This window comes from Pempheris klunzingeri, chromosome 13 (genome assembly GCF_042242105.1).
Source record: "Pempheris klunzingeri isolate RE-2024b chromosome 13, fPemKlu1.hap1, whole genome shotgun sequence".
NCBI classification, from domain to species: Eukaryota; Metazoa; Chordata; class Actinopteri; order Acropomatiformes; family Pempheridae; genus Pempheris; species Pempheris klunzingeri.
This window is the reverse complement of record NC_092024.1, coordinates 12,550,866-12,576,055: the sequence shown is the minus strand read 5'-3', so window position 1 is coordinate 12,576,055 and position 25,190 is coordinate 12,550,866. Positions and strand designations below refer to the sequence as shown.

General features: G+C 41.7%; 2 protein-coding genes across 3 annotated transcripts in view; one reads left to right on the top strand and one right to left on the bottom strand.

Moving 5' to 3' along the window:
- The window catches only part of ltk (leukocyte receptor tyrosine kinase), a 48,014-nt gene extending 37,159 nt beyond the window's left edge, over window positions 1-10,855 (top strand). The window contains exons 18-29 of one of the 2 annotated variants that reach the window (XM_070842189.1): window positions 6-167; window positions 312-425; window positions 3,986-4,172; window positions 4,267-4,357; window positions 4,841-4,905; window positions 6,296-6,425; window positions 6,520-6,617; window positions 6,867-6,959; window positions 7,227-7,328; window positions 8,518-8,652; window positions 9,126-9,216; window positions 9,338-10,855. In XM_070842189.1, coding sequence (XP_070698290.1) covers window positions 6-167; window positions 312-425; window positions 3,986-4,172; window positions 4,267-4,357; window positions 4,841-4,905; window positions 6,296-6,425; window positions 6,520-6,617; window positions 6,867-6,959; window positions 7,227-7,328; window positions 8,518-8,652; window positions 9,126-9,216; window positions 9,338-10,408 — 2,339 coding nt within the window. In that variant the 3' untranslated portion in view covers window positions 10,409-10,855. The remainder of the gene's footprint in view (window positions 1-5; window positions 168-311; window positions 426-3,985; window positions 4,173-4,266; window positions 4,358-4,840; window positions 4,906-6,295; window positions 6,426-6,519; window positions 6,618-6,866; window positions 6,960-7,226; window positions 7,329-8,517; window positions 8,653-9,125; window positions 9,217-9,337) is intronic. The other variant, XM_070842187.1, reaches the window with a different exon arrangement.
- Window positions 10,856-12,709: 1,854 nt separating this feature from the next.
- Window positions 12,710-24,507, bottom strand: itpka (inositol-trisphosphate 3-kinase A). The gene is made up of 7 exons (XM_070842050.1): window positions 23,883-24,507; window positions 18,478-18,574; window positions 17,873-18,086; window positions 16,512-16,716; window positions 15,551-15,652; window positions 14,984-15,055; window positions 12,710-13,677 (listed from the first exon to the last, which is right to left on the bottom strand). Exons 1-7 carry the CDS (start codon window positions 24,297-24,299, stop codon window positions 13,390-13,392), a joined length of 1,395 nt encoding a protein of 464 aa, XP_070698151.1. The 5' UTR covers window positions 24,300-24,507; the 3' UTR covers window positions 12,710-13,389.
- Between the last annotated feature and the right edge of the window lie 683 nt (window positions 24,508-25,190).

Genomic DNA, 25,190 nt, shown 5'->3' with positions numbered 1-25,190 from the left:
TCTAGCCATGGAGAGCCACGGCGAGTGTGAGATCAAGGTGCAGCTGAACTGCAGCCACTGTCAAACGCAGGACTGCAAGCGTGATGAAGATACTCACCATATCCTCTGTCTCTGCGACGATGACGAAATCCTGGCCAGTGACAACATCACATGTATTGGCACCGCATGTATGTAACAAACCCTACTTTTTATTTTGGATTAAGTGGTTGCAGATCATTTTAATGTCAAATGATAAATCATTCAATCTAAACAGATGAAGATTCTAATCTTGAACACCTTCTGAAGTCCATCAATCAACCCTCTTCTCCCAGCAGTTCCTCAAGGCTTGGTTCCGCAGGGCCAGTTGTCGACATCTTTGATCCTGGCAGTTGTGGTCTCCACCATCGCGAGCGGCATTGCGCTGATCTGCGCCGGCGTCGTCCTCAGTAAGAGACTCTTCCAGTTCTGTGTGCAGTCTGTGCCATCCACCTTCCACCGGCTGTGAGCACAGCTGCACATACAGATGCTTCCACATGTTACTGACAACAGGAACAGGAACCCCTTTGATAGATGTTGGTTGAAATGCCCTCTTCTGGCTGTGAGCCGGATGATTAAAGGAGCTGTGGGAAGGATATGGTTCTGAATTGCTGACATAATACGAAGTGAGCACACATGGACACTTTTATCACAAGCACTTATTTCAGGTGACGCTCTCCTTTTGCTGGCTGTATGTAAATACGAAGAGTGAACTTAAAAACGACTACTCTCATGGAAGCAAGAACCGGTAGAGATGTACTGTAAGCATCTCGCTATATGACTTTAATATAAAAGTACATCATTGGCTATTAAAAGGACAAAAATCAGTAAATGTCAGGTGGTACCCTGAAACAATCGGGATTGCATAGACATGAAGATTGGAACAATATGGGAAATGGAGAACTGTGATTAAAGATTAGCCTTTCAGTCGCTTTGGGAAGCACCCAGTAGCAATCACAAGTTTATCTCAACCCACGGGCATTGACTCTATCATAAGAGTATCAAGATATAGCAGAAAGACTTCAGCTGTGATACAGTGCGATACAATGCTATTCACACAAAGTACTGTGATATAGAGTATTTAGGAGAGGGTGGGCAGCGGAGAGATGACTAGATTTGTTCGAAACAATCTGACAGTCAGACATGCTGTAAAATGCTTTACTGATGATTATTGCACAAATAAACTGCTTAAAATAGGAATAATTAGGGAATTAACAATTAACCAGTTTTTGTAGTTTGACTTTTACCACTCAGTGGCAATAAAACTCCGGGAAAGAGAAAGAAAGACAACAGAGGGATAAAGAGACAACCACAATCTAATATGTAATAGGAATTATGATTATGATATCACCTATTGATACTAATGTTGCATTAGTATTTAACTTGGTCTCAAAAGCTGCTATCCAATGTATACTGTTAAATGTTGACTTATATACTAAATCTTGTTTTATTAACCACAGACACTTTATATAGTTAAAGTATGTATGCAGTAGTAACAACAACATATGAAGTAATTCTGCGGTAATGTAGGACAGTGAGGGATTTTACAGCGGATAACACTTTTTTGCACCTTTGTCGCCTTTTTGACAAACATCTGCTGCAGATAATTAGGAAGGGAATCCTGACTTTTTGGTCAACCCACTAGACCTCCAACCAAGTGCCATTTGAGGCGTTTGAATATAGCAGATTGTCTCTCCCTCGTCCTCTCCATAACCTCACTGAAAGGGCTGAATATTAAGCAAAGCTCAGCGGTGGAGGACTCGCTCCTTCTTTCCCACAGTCAGTTTTGGTGAATCTAAACTTTGTGTAAGGGCCTTTGAAGAAATCTGCACAGCACTGACTTCCTGTAAAATATCAATCACATTTTGAGCTCTCTGGGCTTGTACGCTGTCTATCAAGAAAAACTAGACCTTGGAAAAGAAGTTTGGAGTTTTGACTAAACTAACACATATAATAAACCTCTAAAAGTAAATCTGATGAATTAATGTCTGTTTTCCAGCCAACCCTAAAACAAAGTATCTTGACAAGTTTGGGGCTTCTGGTGATAATTTTCTCATGTACACAGGAAAGGAAAACTGAATATACTGTATAATTTTAATATACCAGCTTCATGTTCATGCTGCCTAATGGATGATCCCTTTTTTAGTTTTCTACACTTTGCATACAAGATATTTCATGATTTAATATGCAGATGTTCTGAGCACAGTCATACACTTATGGGGATTAGCCTTTTTTTTAAAAACCACCACCAGGATAAATATTGCATATGCAACATTACTGGTTGTGAAAAACAGCAATACCATCAGCAGCACATTTGTAATGTGAAATTACATTTCAGCCCCTAGATAGAGAACGACAACATTTTTGAATAGATCACATAGATCCTCACTTGATAGTAATACGTTCTACCAGCAGACCATCACATGATATGTATTGGCATTGGATGTGGATGCTAATGTAAATGTGAACACGTGCACTTGAAGAAAACAACTGGTTGTGTTAGCAAAGTAGAATACCAGAGTACTGAATGCGGTGAAAATATATAAATTGGTTGTTGATGGAGACGATCAAAATAGAATAACTGTTGCCCTTTCAGGAGATGAGCAATTTGGGGAAACGGGCAACAATGTTGATGCAGTAGTCATGTATTTGAAAAGTAGGAAATGGGAAATGCACTAAGGTGAAGTTAAGGTCAGATAAATGGTCTCAGTAAGTGAAACTGTGTTGCAGAAAGTTTGGGTTTGGTTAGGTAGAGCTAAAACTAGATGCATTCTGTGTAATCAGACAGATATTAATTACAGATTAGATGTTTTGCTAATTATAACTGGCCATAAATAAATCAGCTGTGGAGTGTAACTGCAAGACATCGAACTCCTATAATTACCAGGCAAAGTGCAAACTAACCAGACTTCTATGCATAATCAGGCAAATCAATTTCTTATGAAAAATGGATGAGTTATTTATTGTGACGTCTTCACTAACTGCATTGTGTGTAATTGTGTGAACTGAATAAATCAAGTAGTAAAACAAAAACATGACATTTGTGCAATTACATGTTGCTTTCCGTTGCAAAAAACACACTTACACACAACCTTCAGCTTAACGGTGTCTCTTCACCTGAGCTCTCCCCCATGCAGGGAGGTAGTCTGTTCCCTGGGCGCCCCATCTCCTCCTCCTCCTCCTCCTCCTCCTCCCCCCCCTCCCCCTCCTCCTCCTTCTCCTCCTCAACCCATCCCTCATCCCAACCCCCCCTGAATCCCTAGCATCTGCACCGGGCGATGGCTCGACGGCACCTCTTACCTGCACGCAACGCCCCCCTCCCTGGCAGACTACCAACCTGCATCGGGGACGTGGGCTGCCTCCATGGCGGGTGAGTCCAAACTCACTGGCACAGACAGTCTAGGAGCAGTAACCAAGGAGAGGACATCCTACCTGCATCCTGTAAAACACTGTGTTTGTGTGTGGAAGGATTTGTCTTCTTAAAGGGCAACTCCACCTATTTTCCACATCAGAGCTAGCATAACGCTCCTGAATCTCTGTCCAGACTGTTGGAAGTCACGTTGCATCGTGGGTAATGTAGGCATCAGGTTTTGACAAGAAGGGCAAAAAAGATGACTTCTCTGCTTCTGCTACATCAGTTTTTATCATTTTTTAAACCTGACCATTTTGAATCCGACAGTGTTAGTAGGAGTGCAGTGCTAAATCGGTGGTACTCTTTTAAGAACCAACTGTGTTACAGCTGTTTTCCCACTGGCCCTAGGAATGTTGTTTTTACATTGAAAAGCATCGACAAGTGAGATGCAGTTTGACCCCTCCTTGTGTTACCGCTCCTACAGTTAGCAGATCAGTCAGGAAGTTGCCTCTACAACTTACATGCAAGTGTGGGGTCCAGTCAGGGTTATGATTTTGAAAAACTAGACTTAGACAGCGAAGTAAGACATGCTCGTCTCTGTCCTGTCTTTGCCTGTAGTGTGGTACCGCAGGAAGAACGACCTGCACGCAGTGAGAGGGCGTCTGCAGAGTCCTGAGTACAAGCTAAGCAAGATCCGCTCCTCCACCATCATGACAGACTACAACCCCAACTACTGCTTTGCAGGGAAGGCCGCCTCACTCAGTGAACTGAAGGAAGTACCGCGCAAAAACATAACACTTCTCAGGTACAGCACACTGGACACGATGACAAAATGTTAGTTTGAGGTTCTGATGTTATTTTCAGTAGAATATTTGTCATTTTTCACTTTGTTTTCTCAGGGCTCTCGGCCATGGCGCATTTGGCGAAGTCTATGAAGGTCAAGTTCTGGGGATGACCAGTGATAACAGTCCTATGCAGGTGGCCATAAAGGTCAGCTCACACTCTGTAAAACACAGCACCAGGTGTTGATTACATATAATCCACTCATCAACATCCCACAGGGGTGCTTCTCCCTGTTGGGTCTAAAGGTCACATCTAAAAGCATACATGATTTGAAACGACAGGTTCTTGTGATGTATTTATTTAGAGAAAGGTTATTTGCTTTACTTAGTGCATAATATGTAAATGTAATAAGGGGGGTTATTGTGTAAAAAATCTGTATCACACTGTAAAATCGTCATGAATCCACAAAATGATTGATGACAAAAAAAAGAAGAGTGCAAGTTTGAGTCATTGCTCTCCATTCACATGGCTTAAAAACTGCAAAAAGTAAAAAAAGAAAAAGCCAAGTGAACTCTCTCACATGGGTTTCCATGCTTGTCAATAGTCTGGTTGAGTCTAATGATACCTTCCCTTTTGACAACGGCACGCACTCACCTCAAACCTTCTTCTCTGATTCGTTGTGCTCCACAGACTCTTCCAGAAATCTGCTCTGAACAGGATGAAATGGATTTCCTGATGGAGGCGCTGATTATGAGGTGCACCATGCTGCAACTCTACTCTTACTGTGTACATCACGCACACCCTGCTGGCTGCCACATAATTCACTTCACACATTGATTCACCCAATGCATCCTCCTTCCTGCACACCTGACGTGTGAAGCAGCAGTGTGCTCACATTAGTGGTCCTCGCCTGCCTTTGTTTTATACCTAAACACATTCTTCAGTTGAAGGACGTAACAGCTGGAGCCAGATGGGAAACTTTGCTCACTGGGAATTGCATCTATAATGTAGCACACATATCTGCTTCTCATACCAGTAGTGGTTGTTTCAGCGAATTATATGGGACAAAAAGATAATCATGTCTACAGGGATTTGTATTGAATTCAGGAAATAATCCAGTTAATTTGATTCTAGTTTATGACCCATGTGATGTTAATTAGCAAGTATCAGTGAGTAATCTTCTTCCTTGACATCTGTTAGGCATTTTTGATTCATTGGACAAGAAAAATAGGACTTGATCCAGATAAAAGACTATTTAATTTCTCTAGTATAGTTTTAGCCTCTGTCCTCCATTCTATGTATTGTCCAATCATAAATAACAGCTCTAAATGATAAAGATGAAATTGCACACTAAAATGTAATTACTCAGATCACATGTATTCAGAAGTTCAAAAATATTAAGACCGCTCTGGATTTGGGTTGACTCAATAACGGATTTGTTAACTAATTTTGAGAGTGAGTCATGTCTGTAGATTTAAGGAATCTCAGAGTAGTAGAGCCTCCTTTTTTTTTTTTTTTACTATATTCAAATGTGTGTGCTGTTATTTCAGTAATGTTTATTCCTCGCATGAAACTTCAAGTAAAAGCAGAGTAAAACCTGATAGATTTGACCAGGGAGTGAAGCATCACCAGCCTTTTCATTGGTCCAAAGGCTCTGACAGCCAAGATGCTGATGAAGCCTGTCAGCAAAAAGAATGTATAAATGATAAATCCCATTTCACATAGTAATTATCACAATGCTTAAATCCTGCTAAAGCAGCTGGAGAGAATATTTAAAACTGTGCACCAAAACTTGATCTGTGCCGACAGTTCTGTCAATGTGCACTTTCAAATCTTCACTTGCAGACTGGTTAAAGCTTGGACTGGTTGTAGTTCCTGTTTTATTATTAATAAAATTCCATACATTTCAAGGAGGTCCAGGACACATTTGACAGTATTTGTAGTATTTCTTAATCCAGTGATTCCTGAAGTGTTCATTTAATTCTTGATTTATTTGTGCATTGTTGTACTGCTTAAAATATTAAAAAAAAAAACATGTAGCCTACATTAACTACATTTGATGTTACTGTTTTTAAAACAGAAGAAATAAGCAAAGCAAACCATCTTCTCTCTCTCATCTACATTGTTCACTGTTTGTCCACGCAGCAAGTTTAGCCATGAGAACATTGTGCGCTGCATTGGTGTCAGTCTGAACATCCTGCCTCGTTTCATCCTGCTGGAGCTGATGACCGGAGGAGACATGAAGAGCTTCCTGAGACAGAACAGACCACGAGCTGTAAGTCTGTACTACACGTTTGTGTGTGTGTGTGTGTGTGTGTGTGTGTGTGTGTGTGTGTGTGGTACACTAAATTGAGCTGTGTTGTATCCAGGGCCAGACCTCTTGTCTCACCATGCGGGAGCTGCTGCGCATGGCCAGAGACATCGCCTTTGGCTGTCGCTACCTGGAGGAGAACCACTTCATACACAGGTTCAGATCCACACCCAGTTATCACTGCAAATAGCCCAAATTAAATACAAACTAAATGTAATCTGGTATCAGGGCTACATGAAAAAAATAGTTCATCACATACTGTGTGGCAGAGAGGATGTTTTGGGCTGTAAGAACGCCCAAAAACACCTGAATGAGTACCATATTATTTGGACTCACTGTTTGGTAGGTCAGAGATTTAGGTGTCATCATGAAGCTACGTTTTGTAACAGATCCTGTGTCTTTCAGAGACATCGCTGCTAGAAACTGTCTGCTTACCTGCCCTGGACCAGACAGAGTGGCCAAAATTGGGGACTTTGGCATGGCACGAGACATATACAGGTCTGTATGCTGCACCTGCATCGTCACATGCCTGCAGTCTACTTAACACAAAGCACAAAGGATGATTCAGGATGATGGGAGCATGAGTCCAGGCAGCATTGGGTTGATGTGGTAAATGGGGAAACATATGAAGAGCGAGTGTACTGTTCCAGATTCTAAATTTACTGAGAGTTTGTGGCCTGGTGGTATATTACCTTCCCCTCCTCATGTCTAAACTGATGATAAATGGACATTTCTGTATCCGTGTTGTTTTTTTTCTCATCCCAGAGCCAGTTATTACAGGAAAGGTGGTCGGGCCATGCTACCAGTCAAATGGATGCCTCCAGAGGCCTTCATGGAGGGAATCTTCACCTGCAAGACAGATACATGGTAAGAATCCTAAACACATAATTTAAACTGTCAGCCTCCAAAACTATAAATTCACAAAGAGGAGCTGTTTTCATCTGAAATTACTTCAAACTGACACAAATGTGTACAGTATTTGATAAAAGGTTCATGCTAATAACAGACAGTACATTATTCAAACTCACTAGTAGACATTTCTGGTTAATAAATAACTAATACCAGATGTTGTACTTGAAGATTGAAAACAGATTTACATTGAAATTGCATTTCTAGCAATGTCAAAGAGTGTCCAAATTCTTCTCTGTGAGTGCTGACAAGTATTCCTGCAGCTAGCTGCAGCTGATTTAAAATCATCCATGCAATCAGTACAATGCTAGCTGGGGGAATTTTAATTTAAACAGTCGTTTTATTCCAAAACAAAACCACACAGACCAACACTGAAGTCAGAATCTAAAAAGCAGTACATCAAGTCAACATCCTTACAAAACAGAACAGCATCTGTATTCAAGGGACAGCCAAATGAACAAAGAACGCCCTATTCCTGTTAGCTAAAAAACACAATTGGCAAATGGTGATCATAAAGGCAGAGGAACATTGTCCAGAACTTCTCAGATGACAAAAAATATTTAGCAGCAGCCAAACTACGACAAAATTTAATTTTTGAAAACTGGAAGACAGAAACACCAAAATCAAAACTCTACTGCTGAAAGAGAATAAGAAGTGGGGTCATTTCCAGTAGGATAGTGTCCCAGAACAAAAGGAGAAAAAGAAACGCATGAGTGCTGGCTCATGTGGCTTTCCATCCAGATACCAGGAATCATCCCCAGTGAACAAATGTGGGAAATGCAAAATATGTTGTAACGTCACAGTACACCATCTGGGAGATGATACAAATGTCAGATTTAGCAAGAATGTGTAGCATTGATAGCAAAGTAAAAAATGTATATAAGCTTGTCAAATATTATTTAAAGTATTCCTTGCTTTCTATAAATGTTGTAAATAGCAATTTCATAGCAGTGATTTCAGATTTCTGGACCTACTGTACTTGATTAAAATGCCACAGCAAAGGCTGCTTTTAGCCAATGCATGCATCTCCAGCTGGCTGAAGTTCTATTTAATGAAATATGAGTTTAAGTATTGATTCTGTTATCCTCAGCCCGAAGAAGATGAGAACATGCAAGGTTCAGTTGTTGATCTGCTTCTCCCCCTACAGGTCATTTGGAGTGCTGCTGTGGGAGATCATCTCTCTGGGTTACATGCCGTATCCCTGTAAAACTAACCAAGAGGTGCTGGAGTTTGTCACCAGCGGAGGCAGGATGGATCCTCCCAAGAGCTGTCCAGGGCCTGTGTGAGTACCAAGTGGAAACACATCAACAGAGATGAGCCTGGATGGAAAGTTTCAGCAGGGCACAAATGGGCTGAGTTGCTTTGATTAATATTTCTTGGTAGTGGAAATGTTTCACTAATTTCCTACCAAGACAGAATGGTGTGATGATTTTAATCACAGGTTGTTTTTCTTCGTGCAACACTATGCTTAAGTGGGGGATCCTGTCTCCACTGAAGGGATTGGCTTGTGCAACATCTGATTTTACATATAAGACTTATTTCTCATCAGAAATCTTTTAAAATTATCCTTAATGTGGAGTTGATAAAAAAAACAAATTGAAACATTTCTATGTGTTTTCTCTCTTAAACGTGGTACATAACCAGTGAGGACATCAGTGATTATTATGATAATTTTTTAAGGCTATTACATTTACAGGATGATTTTAACATACAGCCTAAACAGTATATCTGGAATTTGTGTCTGTTCCTATGTAGCTATCGAATCATGACCCAGTGTTGGCAGCACTGTCCTGAGCACCGGCCCAATTTCGCTACTATCCTGGAAAGAATTAACTACTGCTCTCAGGTATATCTCACCAGTATTTAGATATATTAAATTGCCATTAATGCTACATACATGCAAATGTCATTTTTTGCTTTCTCCTGTTTTTTTTAAATTTCATTTCCACTTCACTACTCTTCTTCAGGACCCAGATGTGATCAACACACCCCTACCCGTTGAATATGGCCTCACCACAGAGGACGATGGTGTCACCGTACTCCGTCCCTCTGACCACACCTCCAGCAGCCTCACTCCACTCCTTGTGTCCCATCCTGTTTCCCAGGATTCCTCCACCCAGCTGGGTCTCTCCTCTCTAGGCCTTGGTCCGACCCCTTTTCCCCCACAGCCTACCAAACCCCGTCTCCTCCTCCAGAGAACCCAACCTGTCCACCACGAAGTGACGTCATGCCGCGAAGCTCTGGAGCCGTCCTGGGCTGAGCCGGTTCCTGCCCCTGGTTTGTCAGCAGCAGGTGTGTGCGCAGGAGGCCATTGGCTCCACCCTGAGCCTCCTCATCACCGACCTTGCTCCAGAAACAGCTCCTCATCTGGGAGCCAGAGGCTGAAGAACAAGACAAAGAACCTGTGGAACCCCACATATGGCTCATGGGTCTTGGAAAACTTCAGAGGGAAGAAAACTCTTGCTCACACTCAGTCCATGCCACTGTCAGGCTCCACTTCTTCCACCTCCAACACACAGGCTCCTCAGACCTGCAGCCCAACCTCAGAGAGCAACGAGGCCGGATGTGACAACGCCAACAGCACCCACCTCAGCCCCTCCAGCTTCTGCACTTCCTCAACTCCATCCCCTTCCTGCCAAACCCAGGCTGGCCCAAGCACGTCTTCCCATAAGACCCCAACAGGCGGCACCACAAAAGTTGGAATAGACCTGGCAAAGCTCCAGAGTTTCCCCTGTGGCAACGTCAACTATGCCTATGACGAGCAAAGCCACGAGGCAGAGAGCCTGCCCCTGGTTATGCCAAAAGCCCCAGAAGCCATCACAAACACCAGCTCTGCCGCCAGTGTCTCCTCAGGGACTAGTCTGGGCCTGGCATTAGGCCTCCATACCTCCTCATCCTGTATGCCCAAGCTGCTGCTGAAGCGGCACGCCAGCTACGGACACGAGGACATCAGGAGACACACCAAAGCTGAGAAACCCACACGCGACCGGGACTCTGGCTTTTCTCTGTCTGAAGACCTCAGTGTTACCCCTATCTAAGAATTAGTTTTTCATTTTGATTGATATTGAAATTAAATGTCACCTAAAGGCCCTTTTCTCACAATCTGAGACTAGAGTTCTGAATACCTGGAACGAAAAGCATGGCAGAGGGCCCCGCCACGGTCTGACAACCACAACATGAAAATATTATAGCTCCTGGAATGCTGGAAAAACACACACACACTCCTCTGCACTGTGATACTGAGAGCCAATGCTGGACTCGGAGCTCTTTCCTGGGTTTCTGGTACCCTGGTAGCTGAATGACACGCTGCCTTGTGATATCTCAATGCCCACATCGCTGGTGATGGCTGCCATAAATAACTGCTGTAGTTGGACTCCTTTTGAACCTATTTGTTCTATTTTTTCATGAATGCTTTGGCAGTAGTGTATGTTGCTTGACAGTAAACATTTTGTTGGAATTTGTGGTATTCATTGTACAGTACTACCGCAGCACACCAAAAATATTGAGCCGTTCGGAAGAGAATTTCTGAGTGTTTTTTTTCCTTGAATTTTTCATTTCAAAACTTTAAAAATCAGACAAGGCTGTAGAGTTACTTCAGCATTTATGAGTTTCTACATACTTTAGGAACTTACGGTACAACATGGTATGCCCCAGTGATTCGGATTTGCTTTCACTGTAAATGATGTGAAAACATATAAGCCCAATATGTACTGCAATAACATCTGAAAATGTCAGTTTTTCTATGGTTCATTCCTAACTTTAGAAACAGCTGTTTGGCAAAAAAACTCACAACACAAGAGTGACTTACTTGAGGTTTCCAAAGCTTCCTCAGCAGATAGAGTTTGCTCAGTTGTCATGGAGATGGTTTAGTTGTTTCGCTCTCGTGATAGCAAGTGGTTGTATAAGGGTGGAGATCATAAACCACGTTGTTGTTTCAAGGATGGCCTTAGATGTCAAATGTGGCTCTCCAACTCCCCACTGGCTCTTGGTCAATGACTTTGACTCCCTCCCAGTCTATGCTGCTGGTCTCCAGAAAGTCAAAGAAATAGTAATGTGTTGACTGATGAGCAAGTGGATAGATTTTTGTTGGACAGAGACTAACTGTTTCCAGTCTTTGTGCTAAGCTAACTGGCCGTAGCTTCAGATTTACTGCACATGCATGAGAGCTATTTAATTTTTCAGATTCAACTCTCTTTAGGAAAGCAAATAAATGTATTTTTTTAAATGTTAAACTACTCCTTTAACGTGTTGAGTGGTTCGCAATGAGTGCCCACTTTCCTATTCTGGATGCTCTACAAGTCAAGTGGAGGTTGTGCTGAGAATTTTTTCGCCAAACCACATTGATCTTGATTTGGATTTGCATATTTCTGACTATTCCTGACTCTCTTTCCTCATGTCCCAATATTTACTTGGACTGCAGGATATAGCATATAGAGATTGATGGCGACCATCCAGCTGTGAAAATACTTGCTATTTTTGTACTGACTTCTGTACACTGGACTAACCTACTGTATTTGTAGCTGTTTTATCATTTGTATTCATTTATGTTAATGATGGATCTGTATTTGTAGTTGATCACTGCCATTAGACACTGTACCTCTACACTGCATCGACTGCTGTAGTGCTGGTAGTACCTTTGTTTACTCAGCAGGGGGAGGTATTCAGCTTTGATATACCAAACATGCTGCTGCAAGTATCTCAGTTCAAACAATTAATCAAAAAGAGTTAATTGTGAAAAACTCTATTTATGTTTCCAGGTTATTCTTATTTAATCGATTTGATAGTTGTATCCAATATGTGTTTGTATTTCGAGCCTAAACATGATGATATTTTATTTTTGAATATGTTGAATGAATGTGTGCATTTATATAAGGGTTCTATAGGCTTACTGTATGTTTCTGTGCTCATTTTCACCAGTACACTTGAGCATAATTTCCATTAGAAAAGGTAGCTTACCAAAATGCTCACATAATTTCCTAAAGACTCATTTTTAGTGATAGATTTGTACCATTTAGAAATATTGATTACTGTATTTCTTTTATTGAGAAAGCATCATCTCTGCTTTGCTCACAGTGTTTATTTTTAATGGCCTGGGGCATTTTATTTTACATTCACGAAAAAAGTTGTTTTTCTTGCATTCTTGATGTAGCTGTGGGTGTTAGGCCTCAACCAAAAACGCACTCTATGCAATATACTGGCTGTCACATTTTCATCTAACCTAACTATGCCCTAAATAAATCAACATATATTCCTCTTGTTTGTGTGAATTTGATCAGTTACACGGAGACTTGGGCCAATGGCATAAAATGAAAATGAGGGAACTCAGCCCTACCTAACACTTTAAGACAGTATTTTCCCTTTTATTCCATATACGTTTCCATTCATTTCATATGCAGAACATCTTTGACAGTACAGCAATATCCAACAGGCTTTTCTACAGCACAAGACATTAAAATGACTTAAGTTTAATTTGAATTTTATAGTTTAAATTAAAGTTTGATTACAGCAACAAAGTCAGTGACAGAAATATTTGTTCATCAGAACATTGACACAGATATTACACTTTAATCATGATACAGTATGCAGTACTATATTAACAATGTGTTGTAGTCATGTGACTATGAGGCAGTCAGGTTCATACTGCACAGAACTTCTCCTTTAATATTACACTTACAGATGTAACATCAGGGCTGAGGGTTCGATGGTAATGAGAAGGACTTTCTCCTTGTTTTAATTTGCATTTCATGAGCATCTCCTTCACATGTAACACCCCATCCCTGAAACTGAAGTCTCTACACTTTCACTTCAGTTCATTTTGTAGGAAGTTGAATTAGTGTCCGTCATGTCTTTGTCTGTCAGTGGCTAAACAAAATGTCCTTTCTTGTCGCATTTATGTACCTTTAACCCTGCTCATAGAGGACCCGAAGCAAATCAACAAATTATGAAATCTCCCTAAGAGTCTCTCTGTGGTGCCCGTTGAAATAGTTTTAGTTCCCTTCACCCACCTACAAGTCAAAGTTCACTGAACATCTGTGTATGTAATTTGGTTCTTTGGTTCTTTGCTTAGTTCTTGGGTAACTAAGCAAAAAGTTTCTTCACCATTCCCCTCATTGCTTACAGACTCCAGTGTTTGGATGAGGTTTTCCAGCCCCCATAGGTAGCCATCCTCCCGGTTGCCTTCCTGCCAGGGAATGTCATGGTTCAACGTCTGGCCCTCTGGTAACGCTGTAGTCTTGCCAAAGTCAATAATCCAGACCTGTGCATTGCCCGTGTGGTCATGGATAAAGAGCAGAGAACTGCCAATGACCTACAAAAAATAAGAAGGGTGTCATGTTAGCTTTTGCTTTTACTTGTCCTGCTTCTATTCATCCATTCATCCATGAATACATGTGGGTGACAAATTAGAGGAAATAGCACGAATGGAAACTTGACCATTCACGTAAAAATTGACAGTTCACTCGCATTAAATCATGATTATAGGATAAAAACATTACTTTTGTACAGTTAATAATGTGAAACTAGACAAGTGCACTCAGTACAGCCTGTCATTACCTAAGGATGAGCCCTTCATATCTACATATGAAGCCCTGCTCCAAACTGCCCAAACATACTTTTGCATGGAGTATGCACACAATTGGGACATAAAACTTCGTCATAACATTGTGCCTTGATTTCTGACCCTCTTGCTCACACATCTATCACCGTCTTGCCATGTTGTTGCGACATCTGTCTGTGCTCTCTCAGCAGCTCTGTCAATGTGTATCTTCTGCTGCAGAGGATTGTGGGTCATTGTGTATCCAGAAAAGCATACTGGCTTGCATGCAGCAAAATGTGACTTGATGTAGCAGAACATTCTAGAATTTTTTTTGCATACTGCATTTGACAGCCTATGTGTTGGGACATACCAAATATTTTTTCTGGCATACTAAATAGTATGGTAGTGTGGGTGTCTGCCATGTTACACCACCACAGACTGACCAAGGGCCTTGTGCATTTTTCATGGAAGTGGCAGCTTGAATCAGTTGGAGTCACTAGTTTCTGGTGATGGCTAACCATTCTATGTTGTTAGAAGTATGACAACCCAAATTCTGACAAATGGAGGATTTATTATTTACCCTAAGGCCACTGTAGTTTCTCCTAAGGGAGAGGTGAAGCAAGGGGTATTTAGCTGGTTACAATCTACAACCTCACCACTAGATGCTACTAAATCCAGTTTAAAATCAATTCAGATGAACACATTTGGAAAGATGTTGATGGTTGAGTTTGTCTGACGGGGTTATGGGGCATGTCTGCCAAAAAAGGTTGGGAATCTCTGCCGTACAGGGAACGAGGGGTCACCGAGCGGTTTGATGAGTAAGAAAATGAAATTGCCTTCACAGTGACAAGATCTCAACCCAATTAAACACCCATGTGATGTTTTTGACCTATGTGCTGTATTAGACAGCGATCTCCATCGTTATCATCAAAACACAAAATACACATATATCTTTAGAAACAATTTGTTCACTCCCTCAAGCAGAGTTTCAGATGAAGTTCCTGCTGCAACACCTTATTTAGGTGTGTCATGTTTGTTTTTCCTTTAACCTGTCACTCATCCTCAGATCAGTCATCACCTCATGTCGCTTGAAGAACTCTGATGCCTTCAGGGCCTGCTGGATCTCCGTCAGTCTGCTCAGGTAAGATTTCTGCGTTTCAACAAAAAACAGTGATGGGTATATCATAAAACACTAGCATTACCTGAAGCCCATGAGTCACATATTTGACTCTGAATACATACATTAGAAACTACCTTTGTAACGTAACAGGGTGTCGACACAGTGTATATTTGGGAACCTTCATCCACGATAGAAAATGCAAACAACATTACAATGTGAATATTTGCTTTGTGCAATGCCTCTGTGGTTTGCTCTTCAAACACTTCAGGCTGTTTTCATTCATCATTAGACTCACTCCAACCCTTTTTCAAATGCAAGAGAAAATAATTTACATTTGTCCAAACGTCAAACACGGATGCGAGCGCTTACTCAAGCATGTGTTAGCAGTTGGTTTAGTCTTTCAGGTAATGCCTGCAAGATTGCTTTGTGTATCTGCAAAGTAAAGCATGTTTTGTGTGCGTTTCTAACACGCATGAATACATCGCATATGTGTGTGTTAACTGAGGCTAGCTGATTTCCACGTACTACGATGTCGACCTTCCCTCCAACAAAGTCCTTGAACACCTGGATGACATCCTGCCTCGATCTGGTTTTCTTGAAGTCAGTTCGACACGTACCATCACATTTCTAAAAGAGAAGAATGTGCCGGAGTTAAAATAAGTCATTTGATTAGGGTGTGACGAGGCATTCCTCATAGTATACAGTATGTTTTATAGTATTCTGTGGTTCTGCTGCAGAGATAGGCAGACTGTGTACCTATGATGTGACTGAATTCGTGTGCATTCTTTAAACCTGCCATAATTTCAATGAATACCATTTTTTGGCCAGCAGACATGAAGCAACATTAGCATTTATTTAGAGTTTCTAGCTACCTGATCAATGCAAGTCCAACATTAGCTCGCTTTTTAGTTGTTTTACACCCTACCCAAGGAAAACATCTGGCTCCTTAGCAGCTAAATGCTCCACTGTGATCACCACCTAGTCGCTTCAAAGAGTGCTTCTTTGGTGCTGTGCAAGTGATGTACAGTACCTGCTGCTGTCGAAGCAACTAACCTATATATCATATTATATAACTATATCAGAACAGTAACGTTGCAGTCTGTGCAGAGAAGCTAAAACGCTCCATAAAGCTGAAGGGGACTAGATGATAATTCTCTGTGGGTTCGCCTCTACTGCACACACAGCTATTTGACCCTTAGTTAATATTAGTCGACCACCTTTAGTTCCTCCATGTAAGGGATGCAAGCTTTTTTCTTCTTCTCCCAGTCACATAATTATACGCATGGATGCTGCTCATATGTGCAATTCTACTTTTTTAGTGCCTTGTTCATCTGTATATGTGTGTTTTTATTGATATTTGACCTCTAGATTTCCACAATGTGTTTAGTAATTCACCCCAGAAATGACTGCAGTCACAAAGTAGCTTTCCTAAGCCTCAAACTACCATTATCATTTTCATGTCCACATGGCATGTCACTCCCTCTACCTTGATCCCTTCTATCCTGAAGCCCAGGGTGTTGGTGGAGCTCATGGTCTCTCTCCACTGCATGTAGCGAGGCTTGGTGACGCCTCGCTGGGAATGCTCCTGGGGAGTCGGCCCTTCGCTGTCCACCTCCACCATTTTCTTGTACAGGTCCTCCCTCGGCTTGGGCCGCTCCCGCGCCCGGACAAGCTCCTCCTCCAAGTACGTCCTGAAACAGCAGGTGGAATAAGTCCTTCAGGCGCGGGAGCTGTATGTTTACAGACAAATTTAAAAGTGTTCTCTGAGTGTATATAAATAAATAAATGGTAGTGGTTGTTTACTTTACTATTTGTCTTACCTTCAAACCTTTAATTATTAAGAATTAAGATACATAGTTAACAAAAGCCCACTGTTATTATTATAGGCAACATGTCTAATGGTGATCACTCATGCAGAGATGATCAGCAGCATAAAAATATCATTACTGAACTGCACAGCTGAGTTCAGCCTGCTGTATAAGTATTAAATTCTGCTGGTGGACAGTACAGCAGCACATTCACACTTGTCGTATTCAGTTATGTGCGAACAGATGCGAATTTCAGTTTCAGTTTGCGAGCTACACTTCCTCTGTGCTGAAGAGGGAAGCTGAGAGGAGACTCCAGCGTTCAACTATGTGAAAGTCTCAGTGTGTGTTTGTGCAAGTTAGCGGTTTTGCAACTTTGTGGTTGAGAGTGTTTTTGACAAAGGGGAGTCTCCAGGGACACCCTGAGTGTGTCAATGTATGTACGGGTGTGTGAAGCGTCAGAAATACAAACACACAGACACTTAGTGGACAATCAAACTGACTATTCAGGTGTGTGTCGTCATATGTGTGTCTGTAAGTGTACTGCACGTGTGTTTGTGCCTGATGCCATGTGCGTGTTTTCTTGTTGAAGTAAAGTAAAGATCTCAAAGGGGTGAATGTCCGTACTTGCACTCCTATGTATGCACAAACATGCCCATGTATACATTCATGTGTGCATTCCTGCATATATGCATCTATGTATATATGTGTGTGTGTGCGTTTGTACGTGCATCTGAGCCTGTGTACAGTGAGGCACCCCACCCGCTGTGGCAGGAAGCCAAGCTTAAAGCCTGCAGTTACAACAGGTGTTCCCTTGTAGAGCAAAAATGCTGTTAGGCTGCACGTATCGTCACCAGTCTGTCACAGCCTCATTAATCCATTTCCAGAGAACATGAGCATTGACACAAATATCAAATACATAAACAAGGACATTGTCAAACTGGCACTTAGTGTAGCAGAAATAACCTACAAAGAAATGTTCCTTACATGTATTGAAAAATGCCGAAACATCTATTTCTAAGTAGTTACATGAATCCCGTACCTCACTCCCATCTTACAGTCCATGACATTGGGAAGGTCAAAGTTTGCCAGCAGGTCAGTCATATGAAGGAAACACTCTCCATCTTTTTCCACAGTGCCATGGTAACCTGGCACAAACGGGAGCAGTGCGTCATCCCTCAGCTTCTCGAAACACTGCATCTCGTTTTCCGAGAACTTCTTCAGGATTGTGCCCTCACCTGCTGCTTTGAAGTTACCTGCGATGACATAAAGAGCGATACTTTGGATTTCAGGCGTACACAAAGAGGAGGGATGAGAAAATGTCCAGGCATTTAAAGATACATGCTCGGATTTAGAATTCAGGAATTCAGGAATTCAGGGGTACATGTGGGTCTTTTTTGGCAAAATTCAAGCGACATGTAACTAGACCAAATTAATTCTTTTGAATTCAATGTTTGCGTCTGTAGCAGGGAAATAGTGTTAATGAAAAACCTAACTTCAATCATTCGAGATTGGACTCCAAATTTGCTGATAGGTAAGGCAACAAGCAAAACAGGAGATCAGATGACCCTGCTGGGTATCTACAGAGTATCACAAACAGCATGTGATGGTATTAGCAGTATGTGATATGATCTGAACAGGTCATACCTTTATGACCGGCTAGCTGAACCCAGTTGAGTTTTCTCCTCTGAGTAGCGCTGAAGGGCCAGTGCACGATCGTCTTTAACTTCCACCACGGCTTGCTCTGGAAAACAAGAAGAAACAAAAGAGAATATAACAGAAGGGAATCTTTTAGGTCTATCTGTGCACCTCGCTGACATAAATGATCTGATAACAGGAAGAAGTGCTGCAAGGTCACTGACCTTGGTCCACCCTATACTGCTGGAACAGAAATCTGATCACATAAGCAATTCTAGCCAGTCAATCTGATGCCAGGCCTTTGGTTTTCCACTGCGTGAAACCTCCAATCTAGGTCAGTTAAATGCCATTTCTGTGGAAACTCATATCTGCACTCAACATCTCTATTCAGCACCTCCAGTTTGGCGTTGTGATGGTCTTGCAACTTTGGTTCACAGAGAGAAAGAAGTCTAAATCTGTTATCTAACATCACAAGCATGAATTTACAGCTAGAGGCCTTTCTGGTTACATTACTTTTATATTGAAGTAGCATTTAGAACCAATGATGATAACAGGGAATCGGCCTACACAGTTAAATAAAGATGTTTCCTTCCGTTGGACCAAACAAAGGAATTTATAGTCAGTAATGTAGGGAATTTGATTAGAAATTAAAAAATAGATTTTTTTTTTTATTCTTTTATAATTTCCAGGTATGTCAAAGAACCCCAGGCTGCATTTTTGTTGGAGGAAATGCAGAAAAATTGGAGATCACACACTCCAATCTTTTGGGATTGCTCAATAATTCATGCGTTTTGGAAAACTGTTTAAGAGGAAATTGAAAACATTCTGGAAGTGACACTAGATCCTCTGTTGTTCCTGTTGGGAGTTGTACCTAAGGAGACATACCACACGGACCAGAGCTACATGTTAGAGATACTCTTATTGATTGCCAAGAAGATGATTAGTGTGAACTGGAAAGATGTAAAAACCACCAACAATAACTCAGTGGACTAGACTTAAACAGGTCTGCACAATGGAAAAAATTACCTCAAGTCTACAAATGAAAACTGATAGTTTTGCTCAAAGGTGGAATAGTGTTAAAAGATATCTGAGTGCCTGACATCAATAAGTGAATATTATGGAAATTGTCTCCATGGGGTTTGTCCTGTGTCCAGCTCTGCTGAGGATGCCAGACCTCACGTCAATGCCCTTTCTCACCTTTGTTTTTTTCTTGAGTCCTGTGTCAGGGTATGTATTGTGGAAAATGAAATGTTCAAAATTTCACACTGAATAAAACATGGATAATTTGTCATCTTTTGCCATATCTTAAGAGAGAATCTGAAGGTCTGATACCAAATAGTTTGGACTGCCTCTGCTGCTGGCCTCACGACTCCTGCGCACTTGTTGAAGTTTTGGTGTCATATAACTGCAAAGCATCAAAGTATGCACTGAATCCTGAACAAAGAAAAAAAAAAGATGACTGACGAGTGAATTATCTTTTCTTGGCAGGGATGTTTATTTTTTTCATGGCTGTTTGTTTAAGGACTCTCCTCCCACCACCCTCACGTTCTCCTTTTCTCTCTTTCTCCGGCTCTCACTTTGCACACACACACGCACGCATGCACACACACACAAACGCATGCACGCACACACACATGCACGCACACACAGAAGAAAAACACAGTAACAGCTTGCATATTTCACAGAGACACAGTAGTGCTTCACACTTGTAGGGAACTGCCTGTTTTCTTCCATCCCAGAAAACTGACCATATCTCAAATAACACACTCTTTAACACTCTGTATATTTCTATACAATCTTTTCAAATATAATTATAAGAAAAATAAACCAACCAAACAAACTTTCAGGTATTGGAAAGGAAAAATAGCACGTTTTTAGGTCCTATCTTCGGCCTTTGGAGAGGTCATTTTTCTCTGTGTGTTGTGATTCAAACAGGAAATGAAACAGGGACTCTTGTCTCAGCTCACGCATGAGCGTCTCACAGTTCACCATCCTCACTAATAGCAGAACTGAGCAGCAGCCAGCCAAGTCTCTCTTAAATGTCAGGTGATATGCTTCACTTACTGTAGCGCTACTTGTTTACTGATAATATCACACTGTGAAGGTGTTAGGCTTCCACAAACAAGCATTTGTTTTATTGCAGTAAGTCTTTAATACTTCACTGGCTTGTCAATTTATGCAGGCAGTATATAACAAAAATACTCATAACTATTTTCAGCAGGTTGATGGTTGATTGCATTTTCAGTGTCTGGAGTCATATGGTGTAACGTCTTATCCACAGACTGAGAAGGAATGGAAACTGAGATCTGAACTCTTGAGTTTTGATGTAAATACAACAACCCTGTAGCTCTACGGCTAATATTTGTTTTTCACACATAGTCTGACTTTGAAACTTCGCGTTATTTACACCACACTGTCCGGGCCAGGCCTTGATGACAGATACGTCAAGAGTTTGTATTGACAACACTTGGAATAACAATGCTGTCACTCTTGAAAAAACAGATCTACTTTCACTACATTTAGCTGCAGGAAGCGCAGTGAATCAGAAGCTGCCTTACTGTCAGTGGAAGAGGAAGTATTCAGACCCTTTATTCCTACATAAGTAAAAGTGTAAATGTATTATCAGCAAAATGCACTTAAAAGTATTGAAGTAAAAGTGTTACACTGTTGGTCCTGACGCTTAAGCAGCATTTTGCTGTTGTCTGTTGTCTAAGTGGAGCCACTGGACTATATGTGTACATGGTTAGACAGTTTAGTCCAGCCGAGGGTCTGACCTCTACAGAGCCACAAGATAAATCTGAGATGATTAATGGGGAGGGAAAGAAGATAAAAACACTGTTTGACTACACAAATTTGTATACATTTTTTTAGATGAATTTGTCTGAATTTGTATTGTTTTTATGAAATACTGAATCTTTTCTTTCTTTGTGCTTCGAACTGCCAAAAAGGCTGGGAAACACTAACTCCTAACAATGCATTGTTTTGTGTAAGCTTATCATATGTGTTTTCAATGTAAAATCTTTAATTCTATCTGTCAGATAAATGCAGAGCAGTAAAATCAACTATATTTTCCTGTAAGAAAATAGAAAAACTAAGAACTAAAGAACTTGATTAATTGGACACAGTTACTTCCCACCACTACTTAATACAAAGATATGCTATAAAGTTTTTTTCTCATAAATGAAACAGAACCTATTTCCAGCATTAGTTTGCTTTCTACTGTTTTTTCAGCGCTCTACTTTCTGCTCTGTCAGACACTCTAATTTGTAGCCCAAAGCCAGTTGTGTGTGTACGACACACTGACGCAGCAAAGTTGGAGGAGTCAGACTAGACTACTGAAAGCAAATTCCACCAACTTCCCAATGCAGTTCCAGGGACCGATAAGAGTGAAGATGTGACTCACTTCACCAGGTTTTATTGGCCGATCATTATTACACATGCCTTCCATGAGAAGCTGTATCATCACCTTGAAGTGCTAATGGGATGTAAACCACTGCAAGATTGCCAGATGAATCCTGTTGCAACGATAAGCCTGTCTGTCTGTCGGCTCTGTCTTCTTTGCCATTAAAACACACTTTGTTCTGCCCTATTAGGAATGTATCTGTATTATAAATGCATTAAAGTACCTACCTACCAAAAGCCAAGTACTTCCTGAACACTTCCTGAAGTGTTCTTTGTTAAATGTCAAAGGCCAAGGCTCAAATCGTATATTGACCACAAAAAATATTATTACACAATGACATGTTAGCCTATACTGTGTGTGTGTGTGTGTGTGTGTGTGTGTGTGTTCGTGTGTGTTCGTGTGTGTGTGTGTGTGTGTGGGATGAAAGGGGAGACGCATTAAAGTGACTATTTTCAGAGGTGACACGAACAACATGTTTTCATTTAAGTTACGACGCCTTAAAGAGCCAATGTAGAGCTGGAGTGGACTTTTATTAGGGGAAGCTTTTATACTGAGCCTCAGTTGCTTGGACAATGTTACGCTGAGTGAAAAATATCCTGCACTCTCTCTTTCTCTTTCACACACATGGACACAGAGGCTTAACTGGCAATGTGTATTCAGTCTGTTTAAAAGATGGTGACAGCTACAGTCCTTGTATGGAGAAAGAGGAGAGAAGTGGTAGCGCCATAAAAACACACACCCGATGAAAGTCTGAAGCTGAGTCTAATGTGGTGACAGTGTGGAAAAAAGCAGATTGTGCTGTTAACTAGAAAAACCAACCGAGAGGTGACTCACTATGATCACACTCAACTTACCCACAAATCACATGAGGACCTGATGATCAGAAAAGCTCCACAACTGCAACAATATATGTTTCACTTGTTGAAAATCAAGAGTTTGTGCAACTAACAGCACTATTAAACACACATGCAAGCATGTTCCACAAGGCAGAGACTTGTTGGCCACACGTGAAGTTTTATCAGCCAAGATTGTCAAAGGCAAACAAATTTCCACCCTTGGCGTCTATTGAGCTGAAGGCCAATCCGTCAATATTAGTGTGTGTGCTGAAGGAGGGACGCGCAGTGTTAAAGGTCAGGACGCACAGTTCCAAAACATAGAATTTACTCAAAATGATGTGTAACAAAAGCACAGCTCAGACTCAAGTTTGAAATGAAGAAATGTTATCCAGCTTTCAGGAGCTTCTTCATGTTAGCTGGTGTTCACATGGGACCTGGGATCATTAAGGTGATGTGAAAGGCTTTGATAAGCCATTAAACATGGAGAGATAATGTGATTTCAATGCGGACAATCATATTTCCTGAAGATTATCCTGCGCTCTCTGGCAAGAATCTAAAGGATGTTTTATCTTTCTTTTTACGTGAGCATTCACAACAAGAGAAAAGCAGCATGACTCTGACTCTGACAACTGAAATGTCCCAGATCTCAGAACAACATACAGCAAATGAGCAGAGAACAGATGCAAAAACTTTGAAGTTTGCAGGAGAACTCACTTATAAGACATGTTAAAAATCAACTACAAACTTTGAACAAATACTCTGTAATTGCCTCTCTGTAGCCAGAAATCCCAGAGGAAGTAGTTTGCCTGCTGTTGTTTATGTGCTGCTCTGCCTCACTGTTTCTTCTTTTCAAAACATCAGCCCTTTACTGTAACTGGGTAATTAAAGAGGATGCAGATTTGGGAGGATGTAAAGGATGGCAATATGATATGTTTTTGTCCCAGGGTGCTCCAAATGGGCAGACCTTTGCTGTGGTTGACACAGTAATCTATACTGGGATGAAAGACAGTGTTCTGAATTATTTCATTCACTCTGTAACTGGGACGTGCCACAGACTACAGTGATGTAATTCGCTGGAAAACACGTGAAAAACCTGCCCCTGACCCATGAAAACTCAACCTAAGGACCACTTTAGGGGTCTTCAGTGCCTCATTGTGTCTTTGCACTTGACTCACCTCTACAGTGTCCACCAGATGCTCTAAAGTGACGATGCCTTTGCTTTTGCTCTCGTTGTCGCTAAGCAAGTCGTCCTCGGACTCCACAGCGGATGACCCCGTGGAGGAGATGGAGGAATTGGACAGCTTCCTGCGCAGGGTGCCGTCCACCACATCATCCCAGTCCTCCTGCTGCATCTCCCGGGAGGATCCGCCTCCCTCCGGGGTGATGGTGACCTGCGGTACCCGGCGCGCATCCATCACAGTCGACTCTCCGGTTGCAGACGGCGGGGCGAGTTGAGCGGCTTTCTGAACGAGTTCATCGCAAATCTGGGATGACTTCCCGGCTGGTCTTCGCTCTGTGCGCGACCCCTCGTTTAGCGGAGCCCCAGAAAGCCCAAAGTCCTTTGAGGTCTTTCTCCTGCACTCTTTGGGCATTGGAGATCTAAATCCGTCGCGAGAGCGCACGACGAGAGGCGCAGAGCCGATTCACTTTAACCTTCAAATCTGGACATTTCACTTTCAGAAACGCTATTGGAGTTTAGGTCTTCGCTCGGCCCTCTGCGGCACTTCCTCGTTGTCTCGTTGCATTAGTTTTCACACATTAAAAAGCCTCCGTGAGCCTCTCCGCTGCATGCGTACTGTTGGAAAGGGGAACCCCTCTCTGGTGGTGGCGTGGCTCGCGCTTCGACGCGCTCTGCACACACGCGCGCGCCGGCGCACTCACTCACACAACCATACAAGGTTTATTATCTTCCGCATTGCCTTTCTCGCTTCCTGGCTGAAAAATTAAACCAGCTGACGGTTAAGTTTTTAAATTGTAGGAGATTTTCTTCTGTCTCGCACTGATCCGACTCTGAACGGGCACAGCTTTAAATCAAATTGTGGTCTGGCCATCAGCTGCACTAAACACATTTTGATTTTAGTCGTTGCATCGACATGTTTTTACCGAAAGACGCGCACAAGTCAATAAACCTATATTCAAAGCTTCAAACACAAAATAGTGTCATTTCAAATAAAAAATAACGTGGACACGTGGTGGATAAGTGCGCATGGGGAAACTGGACTAAAGCGTTTTGTCTCTATTAAACTCAGTCCTGATGCTGGGCGAAATTTTGAAAAAAGATAAAATAGTTGGAGATTTAAAAAGCGTGCCATAACTGAACTGTGATGGCATTTCAAAAAGTCATTCTTTCTTGTCATGTCTTAATGATCCAGGAGGGGGCGCTCCTTTGCGGCTTTACTGCTGACAGCCCTTCGTCTCCTGACAAGAAACCGTCCGCGCTGAGAGGAAAGAAGGTGTGAAAGTGGATGACGAGTTGCTTGTCA